General features: G+C 40.8%; 1 protein-coding gene across 4 annotated transcripts; it reads left to right on the top strand.

The window, feature by feature from the left end:
• The first annotated feature begins 5,006 nt into the window (after positions 1-5,006).
• MBD3 (methyl-CpG binding domain protein 3) lies at positions 5,007-27,891 on the top strand. Of its 4 annotated transcripts, none has more exons than XM_058163372.1 (7): positions 5,007-5,147; positions 14,320-14,479; positions 19,664-19,801; positions 21,996-22,086; positions 23,300-23,477; positions 24,938-25,123; positions 26,066-27,891. In XM_058163372.1, exons 1-6 carry the CDS (start codon positions 5,086-5,088, stop codon positions 25,116-25,118), a joined length of 810 nt encoding a protein of 269 aa, XP_058019355.1. In that variant the 5' UTR covers positions 5,007-5,085; the 3' UTR covers positions 25,119-25,123; positions 26,066-27,891. The 4 variants fall into 4 exon arrangements, with proteins under 4 accessions (XP_058019355.1, XP_058019357.1, XP_058019356.1 ...); XM_058163373.1 differs by lacking the exon at positions 5,007-5,147 and adding an exon at positions 6,764-7,157; XM_058163371.1 differs by lacking the exon at positions 5,007-5,147 and adding an exon at positions 6,773-7,253.
• The last annotated feature ends 2 nt before the right edge of the window (positions 27,892-27,893 follow it).

The raw sequence follows: 27,893 nt of genomic DNA on the forward strand, positions 1-27,893 counted from the left end.
GCAATGTATTTTCTTTTCCCCTCTGTGGGTATTTATTGTATGAATTAGTGCAACCAAATATGTGTATATATATTTAAAATTACGCTTAATATTGAACAGATATGCATGCGTATGTGAATGTTTACTTTATATTGGTTGTTTTGTGGTAGAAAAGTATTTATGAGTTTGAATCTCAGAAAAAGGCATGCCTGATTTAGCATAATTGTTGGGGGGAAAACAGCTATTCTACATCATTGGCACTTCCCATGTAATACAGCATTTCAGTATTGTTTTCCAGTCAACATTACATCCCTTCTCGGTTCTTCCTCCTTCCATGTTAGACTGTAACTTCCATTTAAGAACTTTAGAGACCTTGCTTAGCGCTAGATGTTGAAACATCTTCTGAAATATTTCTACAGATTGTTTGGATATGGCAGCTTCCAGATCGTAAGCCCAGATAGATAAGCTACTAAGAGAATGTTAACTTGAACCTGCCTCGTAAGCCCAACAAATACAGTAGTGGCCAAAATTATGGAAACCTTTTTGGGAAAAGTGTATTTTTTAAAACTAGCTAATAACATCACTTTTTTTTTTGGAGTAGTACCATAAAATTATATCCCAATAGAAAGATAATTTAATCAAGAATATAGTGCAATAACATTTGAATTTGCTATTAGAATAGCAGTTACAATATAAAGAAGAAAAGTGAAACACATAGAAAAAATGGGATATAATAGAACTATCGCCATAGAAAAAATGAGATATACAAAAATTATCATGTCAGTTAATACTTAAGTTAGGTAAACTTTAGCATGAATTATGGCCTTACAATGTCTTCCCATGGAGTGAACGAAGTCTTTTAGTTCTGCAGCTGTTATAATGTGAAACCAAGATTGAATGATTGCTTCTAACTGGGTTTTATTGCTGAGTCACTTCTGACTAACAAGTTTCTTTAGTCAGCTCCATAGATTTTCAATTGGGTTAAGGTCTGAGCTATTCCCAGGCCATTCCAGCAATGGAATATGATTATCTTGAACCTCAAAAAAAAAAAAGTGGCGTTATTAGCCATCAAACCTCAAAAATACACTTTTGGCCACTATTGTATAGCAATAGTATTTAGGCGTATATATTGCTCCACAGCGCTATCTGGGCAGTTTACAATGTAGAAGCATTATTTGTATATTGTCCCCAACAATCTAAGTCCTCATTTTACCAATCTCAGAAGGATGGAAAGGTCAGTCAATTTGAGCCCCGTCGTGATCAAACTCCAGGTTGTGGGTAGTTTGCCTGCAATACTGCACTTAACCACTGTGCCACGGGGGGGGGGGGGTTGAATCCTGTTACAGTGCACCACTATCATAATCGTGTACTCCCAGGGCACCTAATATCCCTATAGGCAATTCCTTGCAGCATCTCTGCATGTGGGTTTTTTAGCTTGTATATTTTTGAAAAGGTTTGGGGAAATTCCACAAGTGAACCAAAAAAATGAGTTTCTCTCTCTCTCTGTCTCCCTCCCTCTCAATTACTTTTGATAGAAAGTAAATAATTTACTAATACAAACTGTTCTTGTAATATACAAGGGCACAATAATTCACTGTTAAGAATTCTGTAAAAAGATAAGACAGAGACAGCGATAGCAATATTCTGCTGATTATACTCAATGGTTGGTTAAGTGATCCATATTGGAAAGCAACTAATTTCTGGTGCCTGCTTCCATTCAACTTGCTGACTTCCTCTAAAAACATTAAGTACCCAAAATTATAAAAGTTCTTTGACATGGATTTTAAATGGGCAAAATTATTCTGAAATTTAGTTCTAAGTCGATATGTAACTGATTATAAATATCAGTACAAATGCTACTTATCACCACTAGGCAAATTTGGGATAAACAAATAATGTCTTTAGTAATGCATTTTTATTCACTGATAAAAGACAGCAAAAATCAGACTTCTGAGGGGAATCGTCGGCTTAAATATTTTTTTATCTAAATTCTTAATAATTGAAAAAAATGACCATCAGCTAATTTGTATCAAATTATTTATTGTTCTGACAACTGCTTGTAAAAACAAGATAAAACTTGCATGAAAGTGGCCAAACAAAATAACATACATAGAAATTTACAAAAAAGTGCAAAAACATTAAAAGTGTTATTACAGCAAATATTTTAAAAAATTAAGAAAATTGGATAAAGTATGTTTAGCAGAGCTTGCTAATTTTCAAAGCAGTGTATCCTTGTCTAAATTCATTAGGTATTCAATTTTATATGAATCAGGTCAAAATGATTTTCTAATCAAGAGAGCTTCCAAAACTTTTCCATGTGCTAAAGCAGAAAATAAGGCAGTACAATAAAAAAAAGTAAAATCTTTCATAATTTCCTTGGAGCAAAGGCAGAAACATATTTTGTATGAAATATCAAGAAATTTGCCTTTTCTAGCTGCTGATATCATTTGCTGGAACCATAGTCTTGTAAGTACCCCATACTAATTTGTACTCTCGTGGTAGTCTTAATATTTAAAATATTGTGGTTTACTTCTTTTATGCAGTATGTGTGTGTTAGAACTATATACCATTTGAGATTAAAAAATCTCAAAAAGCTTTCTCAGCATTCTGAAAAACTAACAATAGCTACAGTAAATAAAATATTTGTCAGTAATTTATTTTTACCAATTGCTTTTGTTAATATGCAACAATAATATGAAAAAACTGCAAACGAATAATGCCATTTTCTTCAAAATTATTTTTGTATAGTTATTCAATCATTAAGTCAGTAGAAAGGGTAAAAACGGATAGTAAAGGCATAGGTATTTTAGGTTTTATCCAATTCTTCACTGGCCATCTAAGCTTAAAAGTTGCTTCCCTCCCTCATTGACCTACTAAATCTATCAGATTTTATTTTTGTAATTCTTACAAAACAATTTCACTTCAAAAGATGATGGGAGAATATTGACAACTTTGAATTTTGGTGTTAGAGAACCAAACAGAATACTGTGGACAGCCAAGAAAACAAACCAATGGATCAGTGAACAAATCAACCTATAGTTCTTGCTAGAGGCACAACTGACCAGTCTCAAATTATCCCATATGCTGAGAAAGGGGGACAGAAAGAGAAAAAGATGAGCAAGGTGGATGGGCTGATATAAGGTAGCACTGAGTGCACCGTTAGGGAAAATCAGGGAGAATACATGTTGATACAACTGGATGGCACATAATCATAAAGCAATGCAAACTATGCTAATGCAAATGTTAGGAAAATGAAACTGGGATTCACAATGGTGATCAAATTTGTATCAGAGCGGATGGCTAATGTCTTGTATCCTTTCACCTGAGCCTCCAGTTATAAGAAGGTACAATGTCATCCTGTCTGTATGAGCTAAGGAATTTTCTTTCTTAAAATTACCTTGACTACTGCAATGGAGGGTCATGGTTGAAACATAATTCAGAAGCTACAACTGGTACAAAAGGCAGCAGCCAGACAACTAACTGGTGCAAAGTACAAGGACTACATGATGTCTACATTGAAAGATCTGCACTTGCCAGGCATAATTTAGAGCCTTAAAACACTGTTCTTAATGTTTATTTAATAAAAATAAAATTTAATTTAAAAAAATTAAATGTTTAATATTTTTTTAAAAAATAATTTAAAAAAAGACTGGAGGCCTGAATATTTGAAGGAATGCTTCTCCTACCTGAAGAACTCACTAGGCCTCCAAGCAGATCTTTCACATTGGAGCTCCCTATTCTCATATTAGCAGCTGCTACATTTGAGAGAACAAATCTGTTCTGGAGCCTGGGCTTGTACAGACAGGTTGCTTTTACCAAAAAACAGCTGCTGGCGGAATACTCTGAACAAATATCCCAAATGATTTTCTAATACTGGCTTTCCCAGTATAAAAACTTCAGGCTATGGAGTGCAAGCAGTTGAATAACCTGCAGATGGCAGCAAGGAGTTAGGAATTTTCTGACATTCTGATGACATTTTCTGGTGTATGCATTTAGTATGCATTGTCTGGCACATTTGCTTGTCACCCTGCTACAATTCATTGTCCATCCACTGGATGTGTAACAAATCGTGTTTTGTTTTTTTTTAAATGAAGGCCCACCTGGGGCATTTGTAGCTTCCAGCTCCAGGTTGGCTTCAGTGTATTGTTGTCCACAATGAAGCTGCCTAATTGAGATCTTTAGGAGATCTTCTGAATTCTCCCAGCCAGCTCAACTACTGGTGATGGCCCTTCTCTTGTACACCTTCTAAAGACATGGAAAGCTCTCCTCAGGGAGAAGCATTTGGCCCCACTCTCCCAGAATTTAGAAAAGTGGCAAGATGAATCACTATCACTAGGATTTTGATTTAATCCTGTCATGGGCAGGGGGTTGGACTAGAAGACCTCCAAGGTTCCTTCCAACTCTGTTATGATGATGATGATGATGTTACTTTATATTTATTGTAAGCTTAAGCTAGCACGGCTGCTTCTATGAGCAAAAGCAAAAGCATAAATGTAAATTACTGGTTCTTTTCGCACTTGCTCTGCTCTTTTGTGTTCATAAGACACTTAACCAGCTGGTGGGGAACTGTGTCGTTTTTCAAACCCCCTGAAAATTGTTCAGGCCACACATACAAATCCATTTGTAATTTCCCCCCCCCCCCAATTTCAAGGTATGCATAAATAGGAAAGCACCAAATAGCTTGAGGTCCAGGAGACGATTCATAGGAAGCCCCGGCGGGCCTACGTAGATGATGCAGAGAGAGAGAGAGAGAGAGAGAGAGAGATGGTGGGCAGCGGTTTGCGCAGGAAGCGTTGCAGGCCTCACCTGTTGAGCTCCTCTCCTGATTTAAAGGCACATTAAAAAAGGGGGGAAAGAAGCGCGGCGGATCCCACGCAAGGGTCACGGGCGCCGCGGAAGGGAGGAAGCCGGAATTCAGCGCCCAAAGGCCGCGGGGTGAAGCCGAGGCGCCTTTCACGGGCTGGCGGCCGCCGCCGCCGCCCCCCTCCCTCCGTCCCCTGCGGGCTGGCCCGGCGGGGCGGGGCGGGGCTTGTGGGGTCGAAAGGAGCGGGGGTCCTGGGCTTTGGGACCACGTGGCGCCCGCTGCACCGCCCGGGGAAGAGGAAGATGGCCAAGGCGCCGGGGGCACCCGGGGGTCCGAGAGGGAGCCCGCGCTGCCTTCCTTTGGGGTGAGCGGCAAAGGGGAGCCTGGGGAAGGGGTGTGCCCGCGACCGGAGGGATGGGGGGGGGCGACTGAAACCACGGACAAGGTTCAGGGCACGAGCCGAGCCGGTCAGCAGGCTCAGAAGCGGGAGCGGAGCAGGGGCTCTGTTGAAAGTCTGGGCGCACCGAGAGGCCCGGGGCAAGCTGAGGAGGGGGGCACACCGGGAGGGGGAGGGTGCTTAGGTGCGTCGAGGCGATGCGGGAAATGGACACTCTCGAGCCCTCCGGGGGGAGGAGGGGGCTCCGCCACAGCCTCGGGAGACAAATATGGAGCGGAAGCGTGGGGAACGGGCCCGAGGTGGGGGGGGGACGGCTTCGGGTTTACCCCGCGCCGCCCGTGGGGTTGCCGAAGAAAGCGGGGTCGGCGAGCCCCGCGCGCGCGCGCGCTGTGGGGCGGGAGTTTTGAAGAGCGGGGGAGGGCCGAGCCGTGGGGTGGAGGAAGGGGACGGGTTGCCGGCGGGGAGGGAAGGAGGAAGGCCTTTTGCTGGCGGCGGAGGGACTGCGGGGGTCCCGGATGTGGGGTGTGTGTGTGTGTGATGAGCTCCCCTGACGGGGAAGGCGGCGGCCTTGGCGAACGGCCTCCTTCGCCCCGCGCGTGGTGGAACGTTACATGCCATTAAACGCCCGTCGATAATTACGAACGAACGAACGAACGGTGCGGGAGGGAGAGGGTGGCCGGCCAGGCAGCCTGTGAGGGGAGCTGGGGGGCGGAGGCGCTGAAGGCACGTGTGTGTGTGTGTGTGTGTGTGTGTGTGAGGGGGGAAAAGCGAGAAAATGGGGAGAAGCTGCGGGGGCGATGGGGATGGAGACCCGTGGGGCCTGTCGAAGCAAGTCCAGGGGGGTCCAGGGCAGGCAATGAAAGCAATGGGATGGCCGAAGAGCTTCCCGCGAGGAGCCACCATGTGTGGTATAGTGCGCAAAAGCCGGGCAGATGGGAGTCGTTTGAATGTGGACTCCCGTGTGAGTTTGGATGCCGCCTTTTCGGGCAGGAACTCCAGGCGGCTTGCAGAGCCCGCGCTGCTTTTTGGGGGAAGTGGTCGCAGGGATTTGGGGTTTGCCTAACGTCGGGGGGGCGCGTCCAGGAGACGTTTCGTAGAGAAAGGATGGCGGTTGGGAAAGTGGCCGGAGTTGAGCGTGCGAGGCAGCGTTCACACGTACGCAGCTGTTTGGCTGCGGGGTTCAGTGGGAGAGAGTGAGGCACATCGTGAGGAGAAATGAGATTGGGAGCGTAGAACCGGGAACTGCTTATCAGTAAGAAGAAAAAAAAACCCGAGCCCTGTCAGTGCTTTTGGCAGCAGGTGCCTGTATGAATGGCCGCTCACGTATATGTGGCAAAAAAAAAGAAATCTCCGAGGGGACTATATTTTTGCCAAAGCGGAGGGATACCGTGTGGGCGCTTTTTCTTTAATTTGGCGGGATGGGAAGTGGACTTTTTTTTTCTTTTGGCTTTTCACCAACGGCTGCCTTCGCTCATTCTACCTCATTCCTTCGTACGGCGGGAGGAACATGAGTGAATGGAACAGCCGCGGAGGGGAGGCGCACGTGCGTGGTAAGGCAAAAGCAAAAGGAATGAATGAGGGAGACAGCAGCGGGAGGGGAGGGAGCTCCTGAGAAGAGCTGATGATGCAAGCAAAGAAGCTCGGCGGTCGGGTAAAAGGAACAGCGCCCCCATCCAGCGGGAGAAGTGAAGGGTGGGAGGTGCGATTGACAGCTACTGAAAGGAACAGCCACTGAACGTTCCAGTCCCAGCAGAGGGAGGCACTCTGGAAGAGCTTGGCCCTGGAAGCCAGAGTGGAGGTTGCAGTCGCCACCAGCTGCAACAGAAGCTAGCCAGCAAGTAGCAGCAAGCAAACCACCGCAGTCCTGGCTGGGAGGGACCTTGGAGCAAGCCGGCAGGCAGGAGCCAGAGGAGGAGGAGGAGGCTGGCTCGATCCAGATCCAGACCCAGGCATCGTGGAAGCAATGGATCGGAAGAGGTGGGAGTGCTCAGCTCTCCCGCAGGGATGGAAAAGGGAAGAAGTGACCAGGAAATCGGGGCTCTCTGCTGGCAAGAGTGATGTCTATTATTATAGGTGAATGTGCCACGGCGGAGGGGCCTTGGGTAGGGAGGGTTGGCGGTGGGAAGGGAGGAAGATGGAGGGGGTGATGGGGCTGCTGTGGCCGCCGCCACCTATCTTTATCTTTACATGCTTGCTGCTGTAAGGCTGTCATTGCAAACATGCATACAAAGAGGGGGAGTCTGTTTGCTCAATCTGCATTTTCTGCATGGAGGAGATATAGCTGGTCTTTCCTGTCCCCTGTTTGCAGCTACTGTGGAAAGTCTAGTTCTGTGGGGAGAGGGGGAAACTGGTTTCTGCATGTCAAATGGGAAAAGAATGAATGGTTACTTCCAGCCTTTGCATGTGTGCTGTGCTAGAGATTTCGGGGCTGAAAATGGCATCTTTAGCATTTTTGAAAGGTTTGATACAAGCTACAGACGTTCCTTGTTCTGGATTTAGCCAGAGAATTGCTTGAAAGGAGTGTTGCCAATGGTTTTCTCTCAGTCAGCAGTGGAGTAAACTACAAATGACAATTTCACATCTTAAAAGTCCAGTAGCTTGGTGTATATCCTCAAGTAGAGCTGATTTTAGATTACTACTGTTGTACCAGAGTTGAAGCATTTGAGTGATTTCCCCCAGTGAATTGTGGGCAGGTTAGTCTCACAGTATCTACATGCTAAGAAATTACAGTCCTGTTGCAATTGCAAGATATTCTTGTGGAAGTTTACGCTGTTATTTCAAGATGGAGGAGCTAAGTTGCTGTCTGCTTTTTGTTGTCTTTGGGGCTGTGAAACTATGATACTCCTTTCCAGTGACTTTGCATCTGGGTTTTGAAATACATCAGTGTGGGGTTCTCTGGAGAGAAATAGACTTTTATATTGAATAGAGCAGTGGTTCTCAAACTGGTCTGTATAGGCTAGCTGGTCTGCCACAACATCCCCACATTAACAAATGGAGTCTACCCACCATTTCAAGTGGTAAATAAATTCTTAATTTCAGATTTCATTTTTTGGTACAAAATTTAACTCAAGGGGCCTTTAAAATTTAGAACGGAGATGTATGTATATCAGAATATAACACAAATGCAGTAATAACTTGTTGAAAAGTGCTTTCAGAGATGAAGACATTGCTTGTGTTTTTCTAATATTTACCCTGTTTCCCCCAAAATAAGACATCCCCTGATAATAAGCCCAATTGGGATTTTGAGCGCATGGCAATAAGGCCAAGCGCTTATTTCAGGGTTCAAAAAAATATAAGGATCTTATTTTCGGGGAAACACAGTATTAAATGGTTCAGATTTGCTGAGAGTTTGTGAAAGGGTGGCACAGAGAGAACATGAGGCTTTAAAATACAGAAAAATCAAATGTGTTGTGGGAGTCACATGGAAGGGCAACATATCATGCGGAAAATGCATGAGTTGATTTTAGATTTTCCCCCCCACAACTTTTGTAAATAACTCAAAGTGGTGAACATACCCAATACTCTTTCCTCTTCCTGTTTTCCACACAACAATCCTGTGAGGTGAGTTGGGCTGAGACAGAGCGACTATCCCAAAGTCAGCCAGCCAAACTTTCAGGCCTAAAGCAGATTGATAATCTAAATTTGATTTAAATAAATTTAAATTCAGTTGACAGTCTAAATTCAATTGGAATCCATAGTGGATGATAACTAAACTGTCAGAAGTGCCATCCTAAGTGCAAGAGAGTTTTTGGGGAGGAAATGAGAGAACTGAGTTTCTTTGCAAATGAGGGGAAGTCCCAATCTGCAGAATAGTAGTTGACCTAGCTGCTCTCTTTTCCCTATACTACTAAACTAGAAACATTGTAGAAAGATAATCAAGAAAAAAGATAGAGGGAGCAAGGTAGAAACAGAGCCATTTAAGGATCTGTGTAGGCAAAAAAAATAACGAAGTAGTACTGTTGTTGCCACCTTGGTTTCCTTCCTCTTGGATACATAGACATCTGTGAGATGCTTTCACAATGCTTCTATGTGGGAAACAAAGACTGCAGAAGATGAGTTGGTAGAAGCTGTAAATCTGTCTGATACAAAACAGCTTTCCCACCTAATCTCATAAAATATAGTCACAGTATTTCTAGTAATAGAAGATACAGTCTGTTGCATAAAGATACTAGTAACTATGTTCACATATTTCACTAATATGTGAAATACGATTTGTTAAATAAGTCTGGATTTACAAATCACACTAAGCAAGAACTAAACAAATTGCATTGTGGATGCTAATCTTGTCAATGTGCTGCTGGTGGCGTTATGATAAATCAAACCAATGCCAGACTGCCAATGCATGGAAGGTCTTCAGCCTTCTAGCTTCATGGAAGAAGGCTGTGAGATGGCATCTTGTGCTTGTTCACTCAGGAAGCTGTAGAGGTGGGATTCAGGTCCGCAGTACAGAGGAACCCAGCACAATTATTGCATGTTTATAAGCTTATAAATTGTACCCTTCAGGTAACAATTCATATGAATTGAGAAGAGAGGAAAATAAAGGCAGAACATGTAAATCCTAGGTATAATTAAGTGGATGTCTGATAATTTTTAACACAAGTTTTAGAGAAAAAAATACCTGTAACACCCATATTTTGGATGATAGTAGAGTGTCTTGGAATTTGTGTTCTGCTAAGACGTATCTTTGAGATTTGAGAATTGGTCTAGATCTAGGCTTGCACAACATGCAAAAGGGAAAGAACCACATCGATAAATTAAAAGAATAATCCCGAGCCACAAAGTAATACATGGCATGCTGATCATCAGGTTTGGTGGCTAACAGAAGGGCAGCACTGGTGACACAGCAGCTTGTATCTTCGGATGACATTTGTAAATTAAACTTTTTTTTAAATGCTGGTGAGCTGCCAATTGTCTGTTCTAGACTTAACTATATGTATGTTTTAAAAATTGATGTGTAGAACAAAGCTTTAGTGCTGTGCCCATGTAATCAATTAGTATTGTCTATTATACACATGATGAAAGATTTGGAAATCTCCAGTGGTTATTATAATTTTCCAACTTCAGGAATAAAATACAACAGAGTAAGCGCCAAAAAGTGATATGGAGACATGACTGCTTAGAATATTTTGAGGTAGAAATAGAAACCAAAATGCACACTTCTATGTAGGAGCAGGATTTAAGGATAAGCATTACTAGAACCATTCAGAATTATTCCTTTCTGTTCCTTATCTGCACTAAAGGTGAAGTTAGCTGGCCTGATTGAGTAAGCAATAAATAAGTACTAAGTTGTAGAAATGTCTCTGGGATGCTTCTGAAAATGTTCAGGATTTGTTTTTAAAAGTACAGCTAGTCCTCGACTTGCAGCCATTCGTTTAGTGACAATTCAAAGTTACAGTAGCACTGAAAAAAGTGACTTACGACTTTTTCACATTTACAACCATTGCTGCATCCCCATGATCACATGGTCAAAATTCAGATACTTGGTTGGCACCTGGTTCATATTTATGATAGTTGCAGGATCCCATGGTCATATGACTACCTTTTACAAGAAGCAAAGTCAATTGGGAAATCAGATTCACTTAACAACCATGTTACTAACTTAACAACTGCAGTGATGAACTTAACAATTGTGCCAAGAAAGATTGTAAAAAAGGGAAAAACTTGCTTAAATGTCTCAGCAACAGAAATTTGGGATTCAGTTGTGGTCGTAAGTTGAAGATTGCTTGTACCTTACAGTTAGGAAACAGTGAATAGGAAAAAGCTGTGGCATGGAATCACTGAAGAAAGAAGTAAAAGTGAACCATGTTATAGTCATGAATTATGTGAACAAGAACAATAAGGAAAAATATCTATATCCCATACAAAAGTTCTGCTTTCTAATCAAGGAAACATTGTGAAATTTCAATTCCTTTGAGTTTTCAATTCCTTTGAGTTTTCTCCAACTTTCAACTTGAACATGAGAAACAACCTTAACCTGATACATAATGTGAACCTGGAATGTCCAACCACAATAATTCTCAGTTGTATCATTGCTTATCATAATTTGGTCTAGTTAAAATAGGATTGAAACTGATAGGCAGTGGCTCCAATCCTTATGGTAAGCTACATTCTGTAGTGATGGGAGATCTCTACACCACTTAATATTTTCACTACAGTATTAGATGATTCCATTTCCTCTCTTGTGCTTTTTAAAAATCAACCTGAAGCCTCTGAAGAGAGCAATTTAGAGATTGGGCTAAAGCATAATAAGGATGTTACACACTTGGCAAATAATTTTGCCACCTATTTCTGACCATCCCATGTAGACTAAGAGTTCTTGAATTGGTGTCTAGATGCAGTTCCTTTAAAACAGAATAAGCAAAATGAATTTCAGTGTGGATGGATAAGGACACAATACTAGTGGACAAGGCAGATAAACTTGTGCAATTGTCCAAAGTTTGTAGCTTCACACACTCTGGATTTTGAACTGCACTAGAGCAGGAGTGTCAAACTCAAGGCCTGGGGGCCAGATCCGACCCACAGGGTGCTTAGATCTGGCCCGCGAGTCTGCCCTGAAAACAGCGAAGGACTGGCCCATACTGCCTCTGCCAGTGAAAACAAGAGGCACACGTGGCCTGCCTGGGCTCCGTTTTTGGCCATGACAGACTCTGCAGCTCTCTGCCAGCAAAAATATGGAGCCCAGGCAGGCCTCACGCCTCCCTAAGATCCGTTTTTGCTGGCAGAGGGCTGCAGGAGCCATCACAGCCAAAAATGGGAGTCTTGATGAGTGACGTCAAGCTGGCCACGCTCACACTGGCCATGCCCCCAGCCACACACCCCTCCCCTCCCCAGGTCAAACACAACCCTGATGCGGCCTTCAATGAAATTGTATTTGACACCCCTGCACTAGAGCTTAAAAGTGTCTTTCATTGCCTTTGTATATGCTACTTATAACTAAGCTCTTGGTTTATAAAACTTGTATTTGTTTATATCATACTTCATTTCTTTATAAAACACCTGCTTTTCAACATTAAAGATCCCCAAACAAAATATAGATGCTTGCCTTTGAGGATAGTATGGATGCTTCAAATAGCATATAGGATAGTTGCTTATATGCTTGCTGGTACTAAATAATAGGGTGCATTCATCCAATCTTAAAGCCTATTCACTTCCTACCCCTATTTGAAGTGTTGCTATTAAGCTCTTGAGCTCTAAATCTGAGCTAAGGTATAGTACTCCCCCCCCCACCCCCAACTGCAGACGTATCACCTACAGATATGTATGGATCAACTAGTTGATTAAAAAACAAAGCTTTTTGTGAGGGTCCTGTCTAAATAAATATTCTACCTTCCTAACAGATCCTAAAGATGTTTAATTCAAGCTGTTTTGAATAGAAGTTGGATTGGTTTAGTGAAGCTCTCATTTTAATTATGCTTAAATAACAGTTATTACAATGGTTTTCTGCATCACACTGCTTGAGTTCTTTAAGTACCTGATAAAGAGATAAGCAAAATCTGCATTTGAGACCTCTGGAAATATAGAAAATTGGAGCAAATAATAATATGACCCAGGCAAGATGCTTATCATCAGGACAAATGGTGATTCAGCTTTACATGCTGGGATTGTAATTGTATCAATGATGAAGACGTGTTTCTGCCTGCCTAAGATCTGGGCATTCGTGGTCAGGTGAAGTAGACAATACTAAACCAATAAATCAGTGGTCTGCCTCTAGGTAATCTCACATATTCATTTAGTGTGCTGTACAAGTGATCATAATTAAATTGATGTACTGTTGATACTTGTGACTTTCAGCTTGTATTCTCTGATGTTTCTCTAATATTTAACATTTGTCAGTGAAAAAATAAGGAATGATGGGCTTTATTTCTGAAAAAAAATATTTTCACTGTTGTCTGATAAAGGAATCAGCTATACAAAGATTTTAGTGACCATGAGAACTGAATGCGAATGCAAATAATAAGGCTTGATAGACATAAATTACCTTATAAAAGTATTCTGGATACCTAGACTCTGAGAATGGGTGATCCCTGAAAGGAGACAGTTTGAAAACTACTGCTGTATTTTACCCACTTGCTCAAAAACTACAGCTTGATGTTACACTTTTGCTTTTGTTTTAATTAAACCCCTTGGTTTTTTCCCTCTGTTGTATGAAATGTCTGTGTGTGCTTTCCTGAAGCTAAATAATTGGTGAAAGAAATGAATTTGCATGTAACTGGGACAAAGATACATTTTCCCTTGCAAATCAGAATATAAAAGAACAAAGAGTCCAGGTTGTGCAGAGTAGACATCTGGAGGCTGTTCAGCCCAGTTTGAATAGGTTGCAATGTATTCATTTTAAGTTCTCCCCTTTTCCCCCTGTATGTTCTCAAAAGTCTGTGAATTTCAAGTAACGCTCTAAATAAAGGAGTGAAAGAAAAGCAGACAGCTTTTTTTTTTTGTAAACAGAATCTGAAGGATACCATGGAAAACTTTACAATGCCAGCATACCTTTAAGACAGGCAAGCGTGGAGAATTGGTTCCATTGCTTTGCAGCTGCTTTTTTATCTTTGGTTGAACAATGGAGGATCAGAAATGCTTTCTGCATTCACTTTTTTAGTAAAAAAGCATAATAATCCACATGGGACACTTTTCTCACAAATGACTTCCAGGCCTTAAATCAGGAGGACTTCATATCCATAGTCTAAAAGCCTTTTCTTTGCACGTTTGTATCATACTGATAAAATGGTAGTTTTGGAATTATTTCTGTTTGTATTGAGCAGTTGCACAGGTCTCATATGTAGAAAAGCATGTAAACTATTTTCTTAATTTTAACATATAGCTCTTAATCTTTCCCCTTTACAAAGCTTAAATTCACCATTGATCTTCTTTCTATGTGCATTATACTGTCCACAGTGTCCTCAGCAATGATGAAAGTGACTTGCTGCTAACTAGCTTTGTTGTGTCTGTAGTTACTGAATTGAAGGGGAGGGAGGTCTGTTAACTGCCAGAACAAAGCCTTTATGATTTTGCAGGGATAAGTGCAAACAGCCCCAAACTAATTGCTATATTTGGGCTATAATTCTAACACATGCTGCCCAGAGTTCAAAAGCTAAATTGGTTCTTCTTTCCACCCCTCCCCATCCAAATTCTGTCCATTTCTCAGTCCAAGTGGGAAGAAATTCCGCAGCAAACCTCAGCTGGCCCGTTACTTGGGTAACTCCATGGATCTGAGCACGTTCGATTTCCGAACAGGGAAGATGCTAATGAGCAAGGTGAACAAAAACCGGCAAAGGATGCGCTATGACTGTTCAAGCCAAACCAAGGTGAGGCTGGTCTTTTTTTCCTCTCTTTTTTAAAAAAATTGAATACCCTATTGACTATAGGGAGAGAATTACAATTGAACTCTGAATGCACACGGTGATATGGCTTATTAAGTCTATTTACTTTTGTCAATGCTCTTTCTTTAATAACTTGTACTTGAAGCAGATAGCGTTTAAAATAGAATTCACATTAAAAATTCTAAAGTAACATCTCAGCAAATGGGAGACAAAAACATATCCAAGATTCTTGATTCTAAAAAAAATATCTGGTTGAACCAAATGATCTTATTTTATATGTGTGCATTTTATTAAGCATTACATTAAACATAAAAATTAATACAAATGAGAAAAAATTAAAGTTGCAGAAAAGCACTCTGAAAGAAAAATGGTGAGGTCAAGGAAGAGGGTATTTTCTGCTCTGCCCTCAGAGGTGAGGAAAGCCCCCAATCTCTTGCCTTCTGCAAAGAGGTCAAAACCTGGCTGTGTAGGCTTGCGTGGGGGGAGACAGGAGGCCACATAGCCATGGGGCTGGTTGGCCCCTTGAGAACCCCCCCCCCCGGGGTGAAATGCTCCCAGTTCAGATGGGCTCGCCCAATCCGGTAGCGATGGTGGCTGTTGGTTCAGAGAACCAGTGGCAAAAATCTCTGGCCCCGCCCCACCCCCCACCTCTGCTGAGCCGCACCATCAGCAGAGGGTTTTTTTTTTAACTTTTAAAAGCAATTTTTCTTTTAAAACATGCCTTTAAAAGTAAAAAAAAAAAGCCTTTGAGGATCCCACTGCTCAGCTGAGATTGGCAGAGCCTTTAAACTCTTAAAAAAAAAGTTTAAAAGGCTCCTCTGGTGATCTCACCTGAGTTCCTCATCAGCAGAACTTTAAAAAACATGTTTTCTACAAGCTGTTCAGCCGAAGAACTTGTAGAAAACCTCTTAAGAGGTTCTGGGCTGCCACGAGGCAAGCCTTTGGGATCTTCAGAGGAGCCTTTTAAAAACTTCTTTTCCTCTGGCGATCCCAGAGGAGTTGCCTCATCATCACAGGCTTTTAAAATCATTTGTAACAACCACTTACAACAGCCCATGCCCACCCAACCGCCCCTTCCCCACTTACCTTATTCCTGCTCCTTTCGGGCTGGCAAAGCATTAGCTAGCAACTGATTATGTCTATGTAAAATCTATCTGCTAGCAACTGACTGACTGCTTTGCTGGCTGAGGAACTCTGGGAATTGAAGTCCACAAACCTTAAAAGTTACTAAGATTGGAGACCCCTGATCTAAAAAATATAAATAAAATAAAATAAAATAAAATATTTGTGCAGCTTTCTGAGATTTGGTGTGTTTCTGTAGTGTTTCACTCTAACTACACAAATACACAAAATCTCACAAAGCTGTATGTGGCATTTTGTGTGTGTGTGTCAGTTGTGTTTGTGTGTAAAGTGTGAAAGTTGGTTTTTGAGCTTTTTGTGGCTGTGTGAAGTGTGAAGTGCAGCAGCTTTTACATTGTGTGTGAGTCAGTTGTGTTTGTGTGTAAAGTGTGAAAGTTGTTTTTGAGCTTTTTGTGGCTGTGAAGTGTGAAGTGCAGCTGCTTTTACATTGTGTGTAAGTCAGTTGTGTTGTGTTGTATTGTGTGTGTGTAAAGTGTGAAAGTTGGTTTTTGGTACCTCTTATTGTTTTTTATACTTTGTTTATTATTTTTATTATTTATTGTTATTGGCCACGCCCACCCAGTCATCTGACCACCAAGCCATGCCCACCAATTAAGCCACTCCCACAGAACCATAGGGGAAATTTTTAGATTTCACCCCTGCGGGCCCCCCCCCCAACAACTCCTTTCCCCATCTTGGAACTCTTTTTAATAATTTTTAATTATTTGGTTTTTGATGTTTTATTATACTGATTAAATTGTATATCATCCAGAGCCCCTCTTTGAGGGAGATGGACAGTTAAGAAGGTAGACAGAGAGAATAAAACGAAGAAAAAGAAAAGAATTATAAAGAAATGCTTTGCTCTTTGTCACAACAATTATAAAGAATTTTAACAACCATTTTCTCTTAAAATGCAACAATCTCTTCATCTTTTTTATCTATAAACAAATCCTTAAAACTTCATCATTCGGTCCTAGTCATCAAAAGTCCATTAAGGGTTACCAGAAAATAGATAAGACAACATATCTATTTTAACCTTGCTCAAATAAACCTACCGTATACTCTTTTTACTTTTAATAATCTTTAATCCCTTCAAATAATGTCCTAGAGTTCGTTTACTTTTCATTTTTCTTTGTCTCTTCTCACTGAATCCTTAAGAACTTTAACAAGTCTCTTTTGTAAACGCAACATAAGAAAGTCGTTCTTTTGGTTTGCCATTTCTATATCCCTTTTAATTGTTAAGATAGCAGTCAGTTTCATTTGTATACCTAGTGCAACATCTTTTTCCATATTCTTATACCCTGCCATTTTTAAATCTTAGACCCATCTCAGTTTAGTAAAACTTGTTCCTCTTCCAAAACATCTTTGAAAGATTATCTATAATGGCATTTCCAAAAATGATTAAGAAATGAGATTCGGCAGAACTTTGTGAACCTAAGACTACATTCTGGCTCTGAGCTTGGTGGAATCCCTAGATTCTCAGCTGTTCAACTCTCAAGCCATTAGTTTACTTATGAGGAGTGGCTGTCCAGAACGCACATGGGAATATCTCACACACTCCTTTATCCAGAGAGACTTGGCTGGTCAGAAATGTCTGGCTGTTGATCTCACTATCTGCTCTTTCAGAGATGTCTAGTTTGACATGAATCCTCATTGGAAGTTAAATAAATGATCTTAAAAACATAGCAAGCTATGAACAAAAAGGGATGGGTTGGGGAACTCCATTTTTAGAACTTTTGTGTAGTTTACTATTCCTGGCCAAGTTACTATTTTATGACAGCATGAAGGGGAAACGTATATTCCCAGAATAGAAATGAACTGTTGTGTCTTGCCCGCCCTCAGAGCAGCCGGGGCCTTCTTACCTGCTCCCGAACACTGAGGAATGTATGCCTCCCGGCCCAAGTCCTGGCTCCATGCCCACACAAACTGCAGAAGAAGGAGAATCTCCCTGCCCCAGCCCTGACTCCATGCCCAGGCAAACGGAGCAGCTAGACCCCTCCCCCTCCTCCACAGCATGTGAGCCTGAGGAGGGTTTATTCCCAACAGCTGCTGATTGGTGTGACCCTCGCATCAGAAGGCTGGATAGGCTGGATAGGCGGAGGCAACAGAAGGAAGGGAGGGGCAGGCCTTAATGAGTGCTGAGTCATGGAGCCACACCCCATGGCCTATATAAAGGATCTGCTTTCTGGCAGTCTCTGAGTCAGGCAAAAGTCGAACTTATCTTGCTGAAGTCACTTACTGGTCTCCTGCCTGCTCTGAGGACTTTGCTAGGACTTTGGGCAGAGCTGCAGAGGCAAGCCTGATTCGGATTTCCCTGACCCGGCCGTCAGCGGAGGAGTGGGACACGACATGAACATTAGCTGTTAAATTGGAAATTGAACCTAGAATCCTCTGTACATGTAAATAAATGCCACATCTAAGGTAGGGCTTTTCCCTCGTCTAAGGTGGCAGGCAGACTTTGCCCTCAACCATCAATCAAACTGCATTGTCTGTACACTGTGTTGTTTTTCATAGACATGAATGTGCTACTTGTAGACTTATTTAACGGCACGAAATTTTGTTGACTTCAGATATCGTGAATTAAGGCTCCTATTATTTATTTTTTAAAGTTTATTTAGCACTTTCTATAGCTCTCCCACCTGTGTGTGGTGCATACAAACTGTGATATAGAATATCTGATCAATTAAAATTCATTTAAAAACCTGCACCAAAAATCATCCTCATAATGGCAGTAACCAAAACAGATAACTGCTTATAATCACCCTAGAGTTCAAAAGTTTGCTGAAATAAAATTATTTTAAGGCCTTCCTGATCACAGCTAATTGGATCTCCAATTATAAAATTAGAATTGAATGTTAGAAGTCATCTGCTCCAACCTTCTACTCAGTGTAGGATCCATTAGCGCACCAGCCTTATGCTCACAGATCTATATAGGTACTCCTTAACTTACGACCACAATTAAGAGCAAAAATTCTATTGCTAAGCAAGGTAGTTAAGTGAGTTTTGCCTCATTTCTTGCCATAGTGGTTAAGTGAATCACCACAGTAACACGGTTGTTTGATGACTGACTCTCCCATTGACTTTGCTCATCAGAAGATTGCAAAAAGTGATCAAATGACCCCAGGACACTGTAACTGTCATAATACATCTTAGTTGCCAGGCATCTGAATTTTTATCATGTGACCATGGGGATGCTGCAATAGCTGTAAAGTGTGAAAAATGGACATAAGTCACTTTTTTCAGTGCTGTTATAACTTTGAATGGTCACCAAACAAAAGGTTTTCAGTTGAGGACTACCTGTACTAATTTGTAGCTATTTATCACTCTAAAGTACATCAGAATGTTGATATGGCTTACGATGCATACATACTTGGACTTCTAAAGTTGCCTTATATGAAGACAAGCTGTTGATCTAAGGCTTGAACTAAGATGGGGCTAAAGTACATTCTGTATACTCTTTAAAAAGCTATATGGTGTTGGGAGGAAAAACTGATAGTTCATGATCAAGATAAATATAAAGGGAAAGCAACTTTTTCCTTCTGTTACATTCCTGATAAGAAAATTCTGTATTGCTGCCAATGGAGAAAATTCATTGTAGCTACACACAAAAAAAGTTTCTTTTGTTGAATGATTTCTCCAGAATCACAACATAAGGAAAGGGTTATTTTCCTTGTCATGTATCTTTAAAAATCTGAAATTTATAAAGACATATTTAACTGCCAGTAGACTTTTAAGTTATAGGAGTCTTTAAAATGTTATAGGAGTCTTGAAAATCAAACCACTTCAATTGCAAAATTGTCAGTTTGAACCATTTTGAAACTGTTTCAACTCAAAATCAAATCTTTACTGTTAGAACATAGCTGTTTCTGGCTAAAAACACAACCTATTCCCAGCTGATTCTCATTTGAAACAGAGTATTTCAGATTAGAAACAATTTGATTCAAAACATTTTTGCATCACCACGAACTCCATAATGTTGTAGACTGGGATCTTAGTTTAATTTTGGAATGATTTTTTTATTGCTCACTTCCTATCCTCTCAAATCTTTAGGGTAAACCTGATCTAAACACCACACTTCCTGTGAGGCAGACAGCTTCAATTTTTAAGCAACCAGTCACTAAGATCACAAATCATCCCAGCAATAAAGTGAAGACTGACCCCCAAAAAGCAGTTGACCAACCCCGACAGGTAAGGGGTGTGATTGAGAGGTGGGAGGTTTGCTTTGAATTATTTTCTAAATGAACTCATAGAACTCTAGACTGAGAAGTAGAGGCCCAATCAAGGCTGAGCAGCAATATGAACCTTGATCTCTGCTTTGAAGTCAGTCTGCTTTCTCCATTATACCACACTAAGTTACTGTAATATTGTAAAAAGACTCCTGTTAAATCCACCTAATCCAGCATCTTATTTCAGGAGTGGTTAGCCAGATGTTGCAAGAATGTTTGCAAGGAATATAAATTGCCAGCCTACTCCTCCAATCTCTAGCAACTTTAAATTAGCTCTGAACTTGAAATTAACATTTCTGAATACTGAGAAGTTTCATTTTGCTAGCACGTCATGAGATTTAGATTATTTTCAAGTATATCCCATAATCATGAGTTGCATTGAAAGAACCTAGTTGAGGCAGGAAAAGATTGCTCCGACTGATTCTTTCTCCCTTTTCAGATTAATCTGAAGTAAAATCTGAAACTTTAAACCTTGAAGCTGCATGTAAGTTGCTAGCTTTCCTTTTATACTTACACAGCACTGATTCTTTCTCCCTTTTCAGATTAATCTGAAGTAAAATCTGAAACTTTAAACCTTGAAGCTGCATGTAAGTTGCTAGCTTTCCTTTTATACTTACACAGCACCTTCTCCCACGTGGATGGGGCCACTGTTGGCCCATTTTGCACAGTTTAGTATTTTGACTAGAGTTTAAAAGGGGGAAATCCTTGATACCCTTTATCAAGTTTGGTCTAGTGGTTAAGGCACCAGACTAGAAAGCAAGAGAGGGTGAGTTCAAGTCCCACCCTAACCATGAAGGTCAGTTGCGTGACCTTGGGCCAGTCACAGCCCAACTCACGTCACAGGGTTGTTGCAGTTAGAAAAATAGGAGGAGGAAGGTGTGTTAAGTATGGTCACTGCCTTGAGATCTTCGTAAAAATAATAAAGCTATATATGTATGTGTGTATGAATGAATGACTGGGTGAAGTTATATATATGATTCTAGCTTCATCCAGTCTTCAAGTAAAACCTTCAATAAAAATTATACGTTCTTGTTTAAAATATTTGGGGAAATATGTTGCATGCAGAAGGTTAAATACCTGACATATCTTGTCCAATAGAGAGCTGCAAAATTCATCAATCTGGGATGGGCCATTCTGGTAAACTCAGAAAAATTCCATTTGTTTCCAAATTGTGAGTGATTCAAGGTGCTCTGGAAAAAATAGGGGTTCAGCCAGAAATCCAAAGCTACTTCTGTAAACTGCTGAAATCTCCCATCCCACCCCCAGAAGTGTTATGGTCTGGAGGGAAACAACATTCTTGAATGTCTGGAATGCTGAATTCACAAACTGACAATCTTTGCATACACCTATTCTACAGGTTTAAAAATATCTTGGATGGGAAGATTTGTCTATCTTCTGGAAAGTCAGGGTAAAACCCAATGTTTCACAACATGGTACCCTCCAGATAACTTGGATTATATTATTTTCTATAATTATTCAGGTGGGCTTGTGCTGATGGGAGATGAAATCCAAAACAAAAATCCTCCAGACTCTACCTTCCTCAGTTCTTGACTAGCAGCTGTTCCATTCAGTTACAGAAATATAAAAAATTGAATCTGGGCCTTTCCATTTGCTCAAGCTGAAAGTTGTTTGTTTCCCCTCTCTGAGTTGTTTCCTTTCCTGCATTACAGTTGGTCCCTGTAACTACTTGTTCCTGAGTTAGCTTCCTGCCCCAACTTTTCTTCCTTCATCCCTTTGTAACATGTCTTTTTAGATTGGGGTGGAGAACTATGGCCTTTTATGACCTGTGGACTTCAATTTCCAGAATTCTTGAGCCAGCATGGCTGGCTCAGGAATTGTGGGAGCTGAAGTCCACAAGTCATAAAAGGCCATAGTTCTCCACTTCTGTTTTAAATGATATACCTGGGGACTGGGCATCATGTGTACATCTTTCAGGTTCTTCAAAGTCAGTGAGTTAAAGTGCTTTTACGCTGAATAACATTAGGAGGAATGCATACTGGGAAAGACTGGAATTCGATGGAAAAATTACATATTGCAGGTTTCTTAAAGATGTGTAACAGGGGACTCATAACTTTTCTTCCCCCTTCTTCCCACTGTTCCCCACCCACCCATCCTCTTTTCTTTTTAACAAAAAATCATTGTTTTTCTCTCTTTAGCTCTTCTGGGAAAAGAAACTAAGTGGCTTAAATGCCTTTGACATTGCAGAGGAGCTGGTGAAAACAATGGACCTTCCAAAGGGTTTGCAAGGTACTTTCAACAACGGTTGGTAGAGAGTGACCAGGTTCTTCAGAACATGAAGTTGATTATTTCATTGGGAATATTTTACATTCCACTTCTCCACTATCAAAAAATTTTCATGTTATGTTAAAAGTAATGATTTTTCAAATAAATGATCCAGTCATAAAAACAAATGCTCAGAGAGGTCAGATGAATAGAGCATTTTTAACACAATGCCATAAATATGTCTTTACTTGCTAGTTGCAAGAGTAAATCTTTTCCTAAGCTATTGTTCTGTCACACAGAAGGTTAATGTTTATGTCTGTCCATATATTCATTTCAGAAATGAAAGCTTTAAATCTCCCTCGTTTACAATCCTTGAATTGTGTTGAAGAGTTTCTAAGAAGGGAGAATATTTGTAACTCAGGATTTAAATGAGGGTCCTTGATGCTCTGTGAGTTTAGTTGTTTTCTTTAGGCCGTTTCATTACCCAAATGTCTGCAAGCAAACGGCCAAGCTCAAGAGAGCACCAGGAACGCCTCATGAAGAGTTTCTGCCGAGAATCTCTTTTGCCCCACCTTTTGTATAAATTGCTGCTTCCTAACCTCCATTTCAGAAGTGATCCAATCCTTTCAGATTCCAGTTTCCTTTCTTTCCGCACTTAGATGTCTCATCATAACCAGCTGCTTAAACTATTTGTTAAAAATACAAGTACATTTTTAAAAATCTCACTATTCAGGAGGGATGTGTATATAACGAAATACTCATTTTGCGCCCCCCTCATTCTCGGGAAAACAAAACGGAACAAGGGAAGGGAAGCTTGCTGATTTTCAGTCTGCTGAAAAGGGAGACCACAGGAAAGAGCTTAATTCTCTCTCTTTTCCTAGAAGGCACAGGGCTTAAACTCTTTGGAGGCTAATCCTGCCCTCTTATTGTTAGCTCTGCCTTCTGTAAAGGAGGAAAGGCTTTCCCCCTTAGTTGCATTTCTAGGCCAAGAGGTTAAAAAGAAGTAAAGGAAGAAGAATTGTTTACAAAAAACCAAAAAGTCTTAAAGAAGATTTAGCTGTGGAGTAGGGATTTAAATTTGAATTTCAGCTCATCACTCTAGCTAGTGTCTGATAACTGCTACCATGGAATATATTTGTGCCTTAAACATAATTGTGCTGATCAGTAGGAATTTTGTAATAGTATTAGCAAAAAAAGACAATCATTTATTAATTGTTTTTGTGCTGTACCTCTTTAGGTGTGGGACCTGGATGTACTGATGAGACACTCCTTTCAGCCATTGCCAGTGCCTTGCATACCAGCACAATGCCCATCACTGGACAGCTTTCTGCTGCTGTTGAGAAAAACCCCGGGGTCTGGCTGAACACTTCTCAGCCTCTCTGCAAAGCCTTCATGGTGACTGATGAAGACATCAGGTAGTAAAACCTGACTCCCAGGGCAGGAGGTGAATTTCTCCCCCTGGTGTTTTACATAGTACCAGAATTTGTTAGATGCTTAAAAACATCTATGTTTCTGTCCTCCTCAAAAAAAATTAATTTGTTGTAATATATGTAATGTAATATAAAGCATTCTCTCTCAGTCTAATTCACAAGCAGGACTACAAATATTTGATGTTGTTTCCAGCAAGAGCAGATAATCTCTGTGCCCAGTTCCTGTCCTCCCCCTGTTTTAGAAAGCACACAAGACTACCACAACTTCAGCCTGACCACAATTCGGTCAATTGAGATCTCTTTTCTTCTACAGTGGTACCTCATCGTTAATTGGTTCCAGAAGCCACGACAAATACTAAAAAAGTGATGAGTGCCAAACAAAGGATGTGATTTACCACATGACTTTTGGTTTCGGCCAGAAAGGATTTCTGTCTGTCCCTTTTCCTACTTCAGTGACCTTCCCAGCATGGCCAACTTCCTGTCTGCCCTCCCTGGCCGTCCCCCTCTCTTTTGCAGCAGCCTTCCCAGCAGGGCTGACATCTTGTCCCCCTTTTGCTATTGCAGCACACCGAGTACCAAACAAACGAGCACTGGGACAACATTTTTGTGTCAAAATACATTGAATACTAAATTTGATGAGTTTTGAAGCTGTCAAATTTAAGTGGGGGGGGGTCCCCATAATTTTGGTAGGGGATTCACGACCAGCAAGCTCACTAACAGCATTTGGAAAACAGTGAAGGAACTCTCTAAGTGCTAAGGGCAAGTAAACATGCCAGCATCTAGCAATGCAACAGTTATGCTCTGACCACGTACTGCATGACTCAGAAAGAGATCTGATAAGTGCTATGTCAGCCACGAAGCTGCTTGTAACCACAGTGTAATAGCCTATATTGTAACCTATATTGTTGTTCTCCAGAATTCATATGCAATAGCTGGATGACTTGCTGATTTCACCCCCACCAGTCAGATAGGAAACAGAATGGACCGATCTGAGATTTTGATTGGTAGGGAAGAGAACCCCCAAACACAACACCCGGGTATCATCCTTATACAAAAGAGAGCCCACATCAGTGGTGAGAAGGAAGTCTGTACTATTGACAACTTACAGAAGTTCTTTAGATCAGCTGCCCACTTTTCATGAATCTCACAAGTCTCCAGGGTTATATGATTACCTACACAGATTCAGTAGATTCACTTTGTGCTTTTTTGCCTCATTCCAATCTCATAAGATAGTGGTTGGGGAGAAATTAAGAAAGGAAGCACTTCCTAGTCAACCTTGAATTACTGAAATGAAACGTGGGATATAAAAGTGATCCGGTTATTCTTTGACAATTTACCTCTTCCTTAATAGCAGGGTTTCTCCCCTTATATCTGCTGCATGCTACAAAGGAATAGATACAACGTGTGCTGGGGGTATTTATTTACCTATTTTTTTCTCTCTCCAGGAAGCAAGAAGAGCTGGTTCAGCAAGTGAGGAAGAGACTAGAGGAAGCCTTGATGGCCGACATGCTTGCTCATGTGGAAGAGATAGCCAGGGATGGGGAGACACCTGCAGTAAAGGGTAATGAAGAAGAGGAAGAGGAGGAGGAAGATGGTGATCGTGTACAGGAGATGGAGAATGTATAGTCCAGGTAGCACAGTTCCACATTAATACCTTTTCCCCATCACCCCCATAGGTTTGTAGTGCCGTGTTGATGTTTTTCCCAACCCTTGAAGAGGTTCAGCCTTTCCAAGTGTCTTTATCCTCCATTTCTTTATATTTATTACCAAGCTCAATATTTGCAATGAAGGATAGCATTTTTCAAAATTTTAAGAAAATACTTTTCCAAAACACTTCTTCCATTTCTATTTTAACTAGAAGGGATTTGAAGTGGGGATTAGATGGTATTCTCGGTAGGTTCTTGGTCCTAAAGCCAAGTTGCCTGGGCCTGTTTTTTGAATGGAGTGGCTGTAGTCTTGACCTCTTCCGAATGTTGAATAGCAAGTGCACATGGACCTTCAGAATAGGAAAACATTTCTTGAACAAAGCAATTATTTGGCAACCCATCCAATCCCCATTGTCACAGGCAGCGGTCTTGATCTTGCTATCTGCTTGCCTGGCAAGGCCTTCTTCACCATTATGATCATAGAATCATAGGGTGTTTTTTTAATTATTTTTTATTTACATTTATATGTCTTCTCCGAAGACTCAGGGCGGCTTACAGTGTGTAAGGCAATAGTCTCATTCTATTTGTATATTTACAAAGTCAACTTATTGCCCCCCCAACAATCTGGGTCCTCATTTTACCTACCTTATAAAGGATGGAAGGCTAAGTCAACCTTGGGCCTGGTGGGGCTTGAACCTGCAGTAATTGCAGGCTGCTGTGTTTTAATAACAGGCTTCTTACAGCCTGAGCCACCACGGCCCTTACAGCCTGAGCCACCCACGGTTGGAAGGGGCTTTGAGGTCTTCTAGCCCAACCCCCTATCCAAGTTAGGAATCTAATTATTCGCTCTCCCGCCCCATCCCTGGGTACCTTTTGGAGCCATATCTTCCATGCTTTGTAGCTGATCAAGTGTCTCTTTTCCTTCAGGGTGTTTTTTTTTCAAGACCTAGCCTGCACTTGGTCAACACAGAGGCAAGTGCATCTTCAGAATGCTGTGCACTAACTGTATCTGCGTGTGTGAACGTGTTTGGCTTCAGTTCACAAGAAGCTGAAGGGACCAGTCAGACTGAGTAGTTTGAAGAAGAATTTGCTGAGCTCAGTTTTTTCTTTTCTCTGCCCCCTCATTTTTCTCTTAAAAAGTATCACAGGGCAATAGAGGAATCAAAGTTATTCACGAACTGTGAGCATAATCCCTTTGTCTCATTTCCAGTCTAACAGTTGAAACAGGTTTCCCAAGTCTCTTTTCTAATAGTGTCTGTACATGCCCTAAACGAATTGGCTTAGCCCAGAGATGCCAGGAAGAAACTCTTTTTAAGTTTTCTCTACATATTTGAAGTCCCAAATAACAAAATAATTTTCGTGGCATAGGTAAACTATTCCACTTGTAAAATCTTGCTGTGGGATCATTTTCTTCTCTGATTGTTTAATTTATTTGCTTTAAAAAAAACACCTCCCATCAACAGAACGTGCCTTTCCATGTGGACTGGGAAACTGATCGCCCAAAGGTATACAGATCCACGTTTTGATCAAAAATCCCCTTCTTCTGCATGAATATAATATGACATAGAACTATAATTCATGCAGGGCTTTATGAGCACAAACCATTGTGGAAAGAATATTAGATGAGGACAATAATTACCCGATCAGAGAAAGTGTAACCAAACGGTGCTGTGTGAACTTTTTGCAACTATTTGAAAGAAAGGATTACTTAGTGCTATTGATCTCCTCTTGTTTTATGATTGAATTGGTTGCTTTGGGGTGGGGGATGCCTTTGTCTCATATAATTAAATGCTTTTCAGAAGTAGTAATATTAGATTGCTAACATAGTTGAGGGGAAGCAAATAAAACAGGCCAGTTGTGAATGACACAGAATTTGCCTTAATTAATTCCACCTCAGCTGGGATTGGGTTACTAGAAACATAAATAGGATCTTTGCTCTTGCTCGCTTCCTAATGCATACATTCTCTAAATAAACTGTCATCAACAGGATACTAAATTTTCAGTGCTGGATTTTAAATTTCAGGATTAGATGACAGTACATCTCTTTTTTTTAAAAAAAAAAAGAAAAGCCAGGGCTGATGGAAACCCTCTTCATGAATCCTGGTTAGATTTTATGTATTTTGGAAATGTGGGGTGTATCTTCCTTTTTTAATTCCCAAAGTTAGAAATGTGATCTTGGGCCTAATAGAGCTCTCTTCATTTTGGAAATTACAAAAGAAATTCAGGATTTTGGTCCAGTAGTCTCTATTTAACTGTTTTCATATTGGTTGAAATCCATCATGTATATTTCTCTTCTGCTCTTGCATGCACATAAGAGTTAGTCTCTGCTTGGTTTCTTTTCTTTGCTTATTTGGAGCAAACCTCTCGGCATATAATTCCTAGGAAATGTCATAAATTATTGCTTTAAGCTTTTTATGCTGCAATATCATGTTGCGTGCTTAAGTCGTGCTAGGATGAAGCTGCAACTAGTGCGCAATTGTATAAAAGCCCTGTTAAAAAGGAAATGCAGTCTGGCTGTCTTCACAGTATCCTCAAGCCAGATTGATGCATTTATTTCCTTTTTAACCAATGATTTGATAGTGTGGTGTTCCATTAACAAGAATTTAGAAAATTCTTCAATCCTTTGTCTTTCAAATACACACTCATCACCACTGTCGCCACCTTACCACTGATATGTACCTTAATTGTAACAGTATCTTAATGTACAGTCTTGTTGGGGAATATTAGTTTTGTAATAAAATGTTTTTCATACATT

This window comes from Ahaetulla prasina, chromosome 1 (assembly GCF_028640845.1).
Source record: "Ahaetulla prasina isolate Xishuangbanna chromosome 1, ASM2864084v1, whole genome shotgun sequence".
Taxonomy (NCBI): domain Eukaryota; kingdom Metazoa; phylum Chordata; class Lepidosauria; order Squamata; family Colubridae; genus Ahaetulla; species Ahaetulla prasina.

Bases quoted from the DNA above. Each gene is read 5' to 3' on its own strand.
- MBD3 (XM_058163371.1), top strand. From the start codon at position 7,144: ATGGATCGGAAGAGGTGGGAGTGCTCAGCTCTCCCGCAGGGATGGAAA. The intron at 7,254-14,319 runs GTGAATGTGCCA...TCCATTTCTCAG, and splicing joins AGTGATGTCTATTATTATAG to TCCAAGTGGGAAGAAATTCC. The intron at 23,478-24,937 runs GTAGTAAAACCT...TTCTCTCTCCAG, and splicing joins GTGACTGATGAAGACATCAG to GAAGCAAGAAGAGCTGGTTC.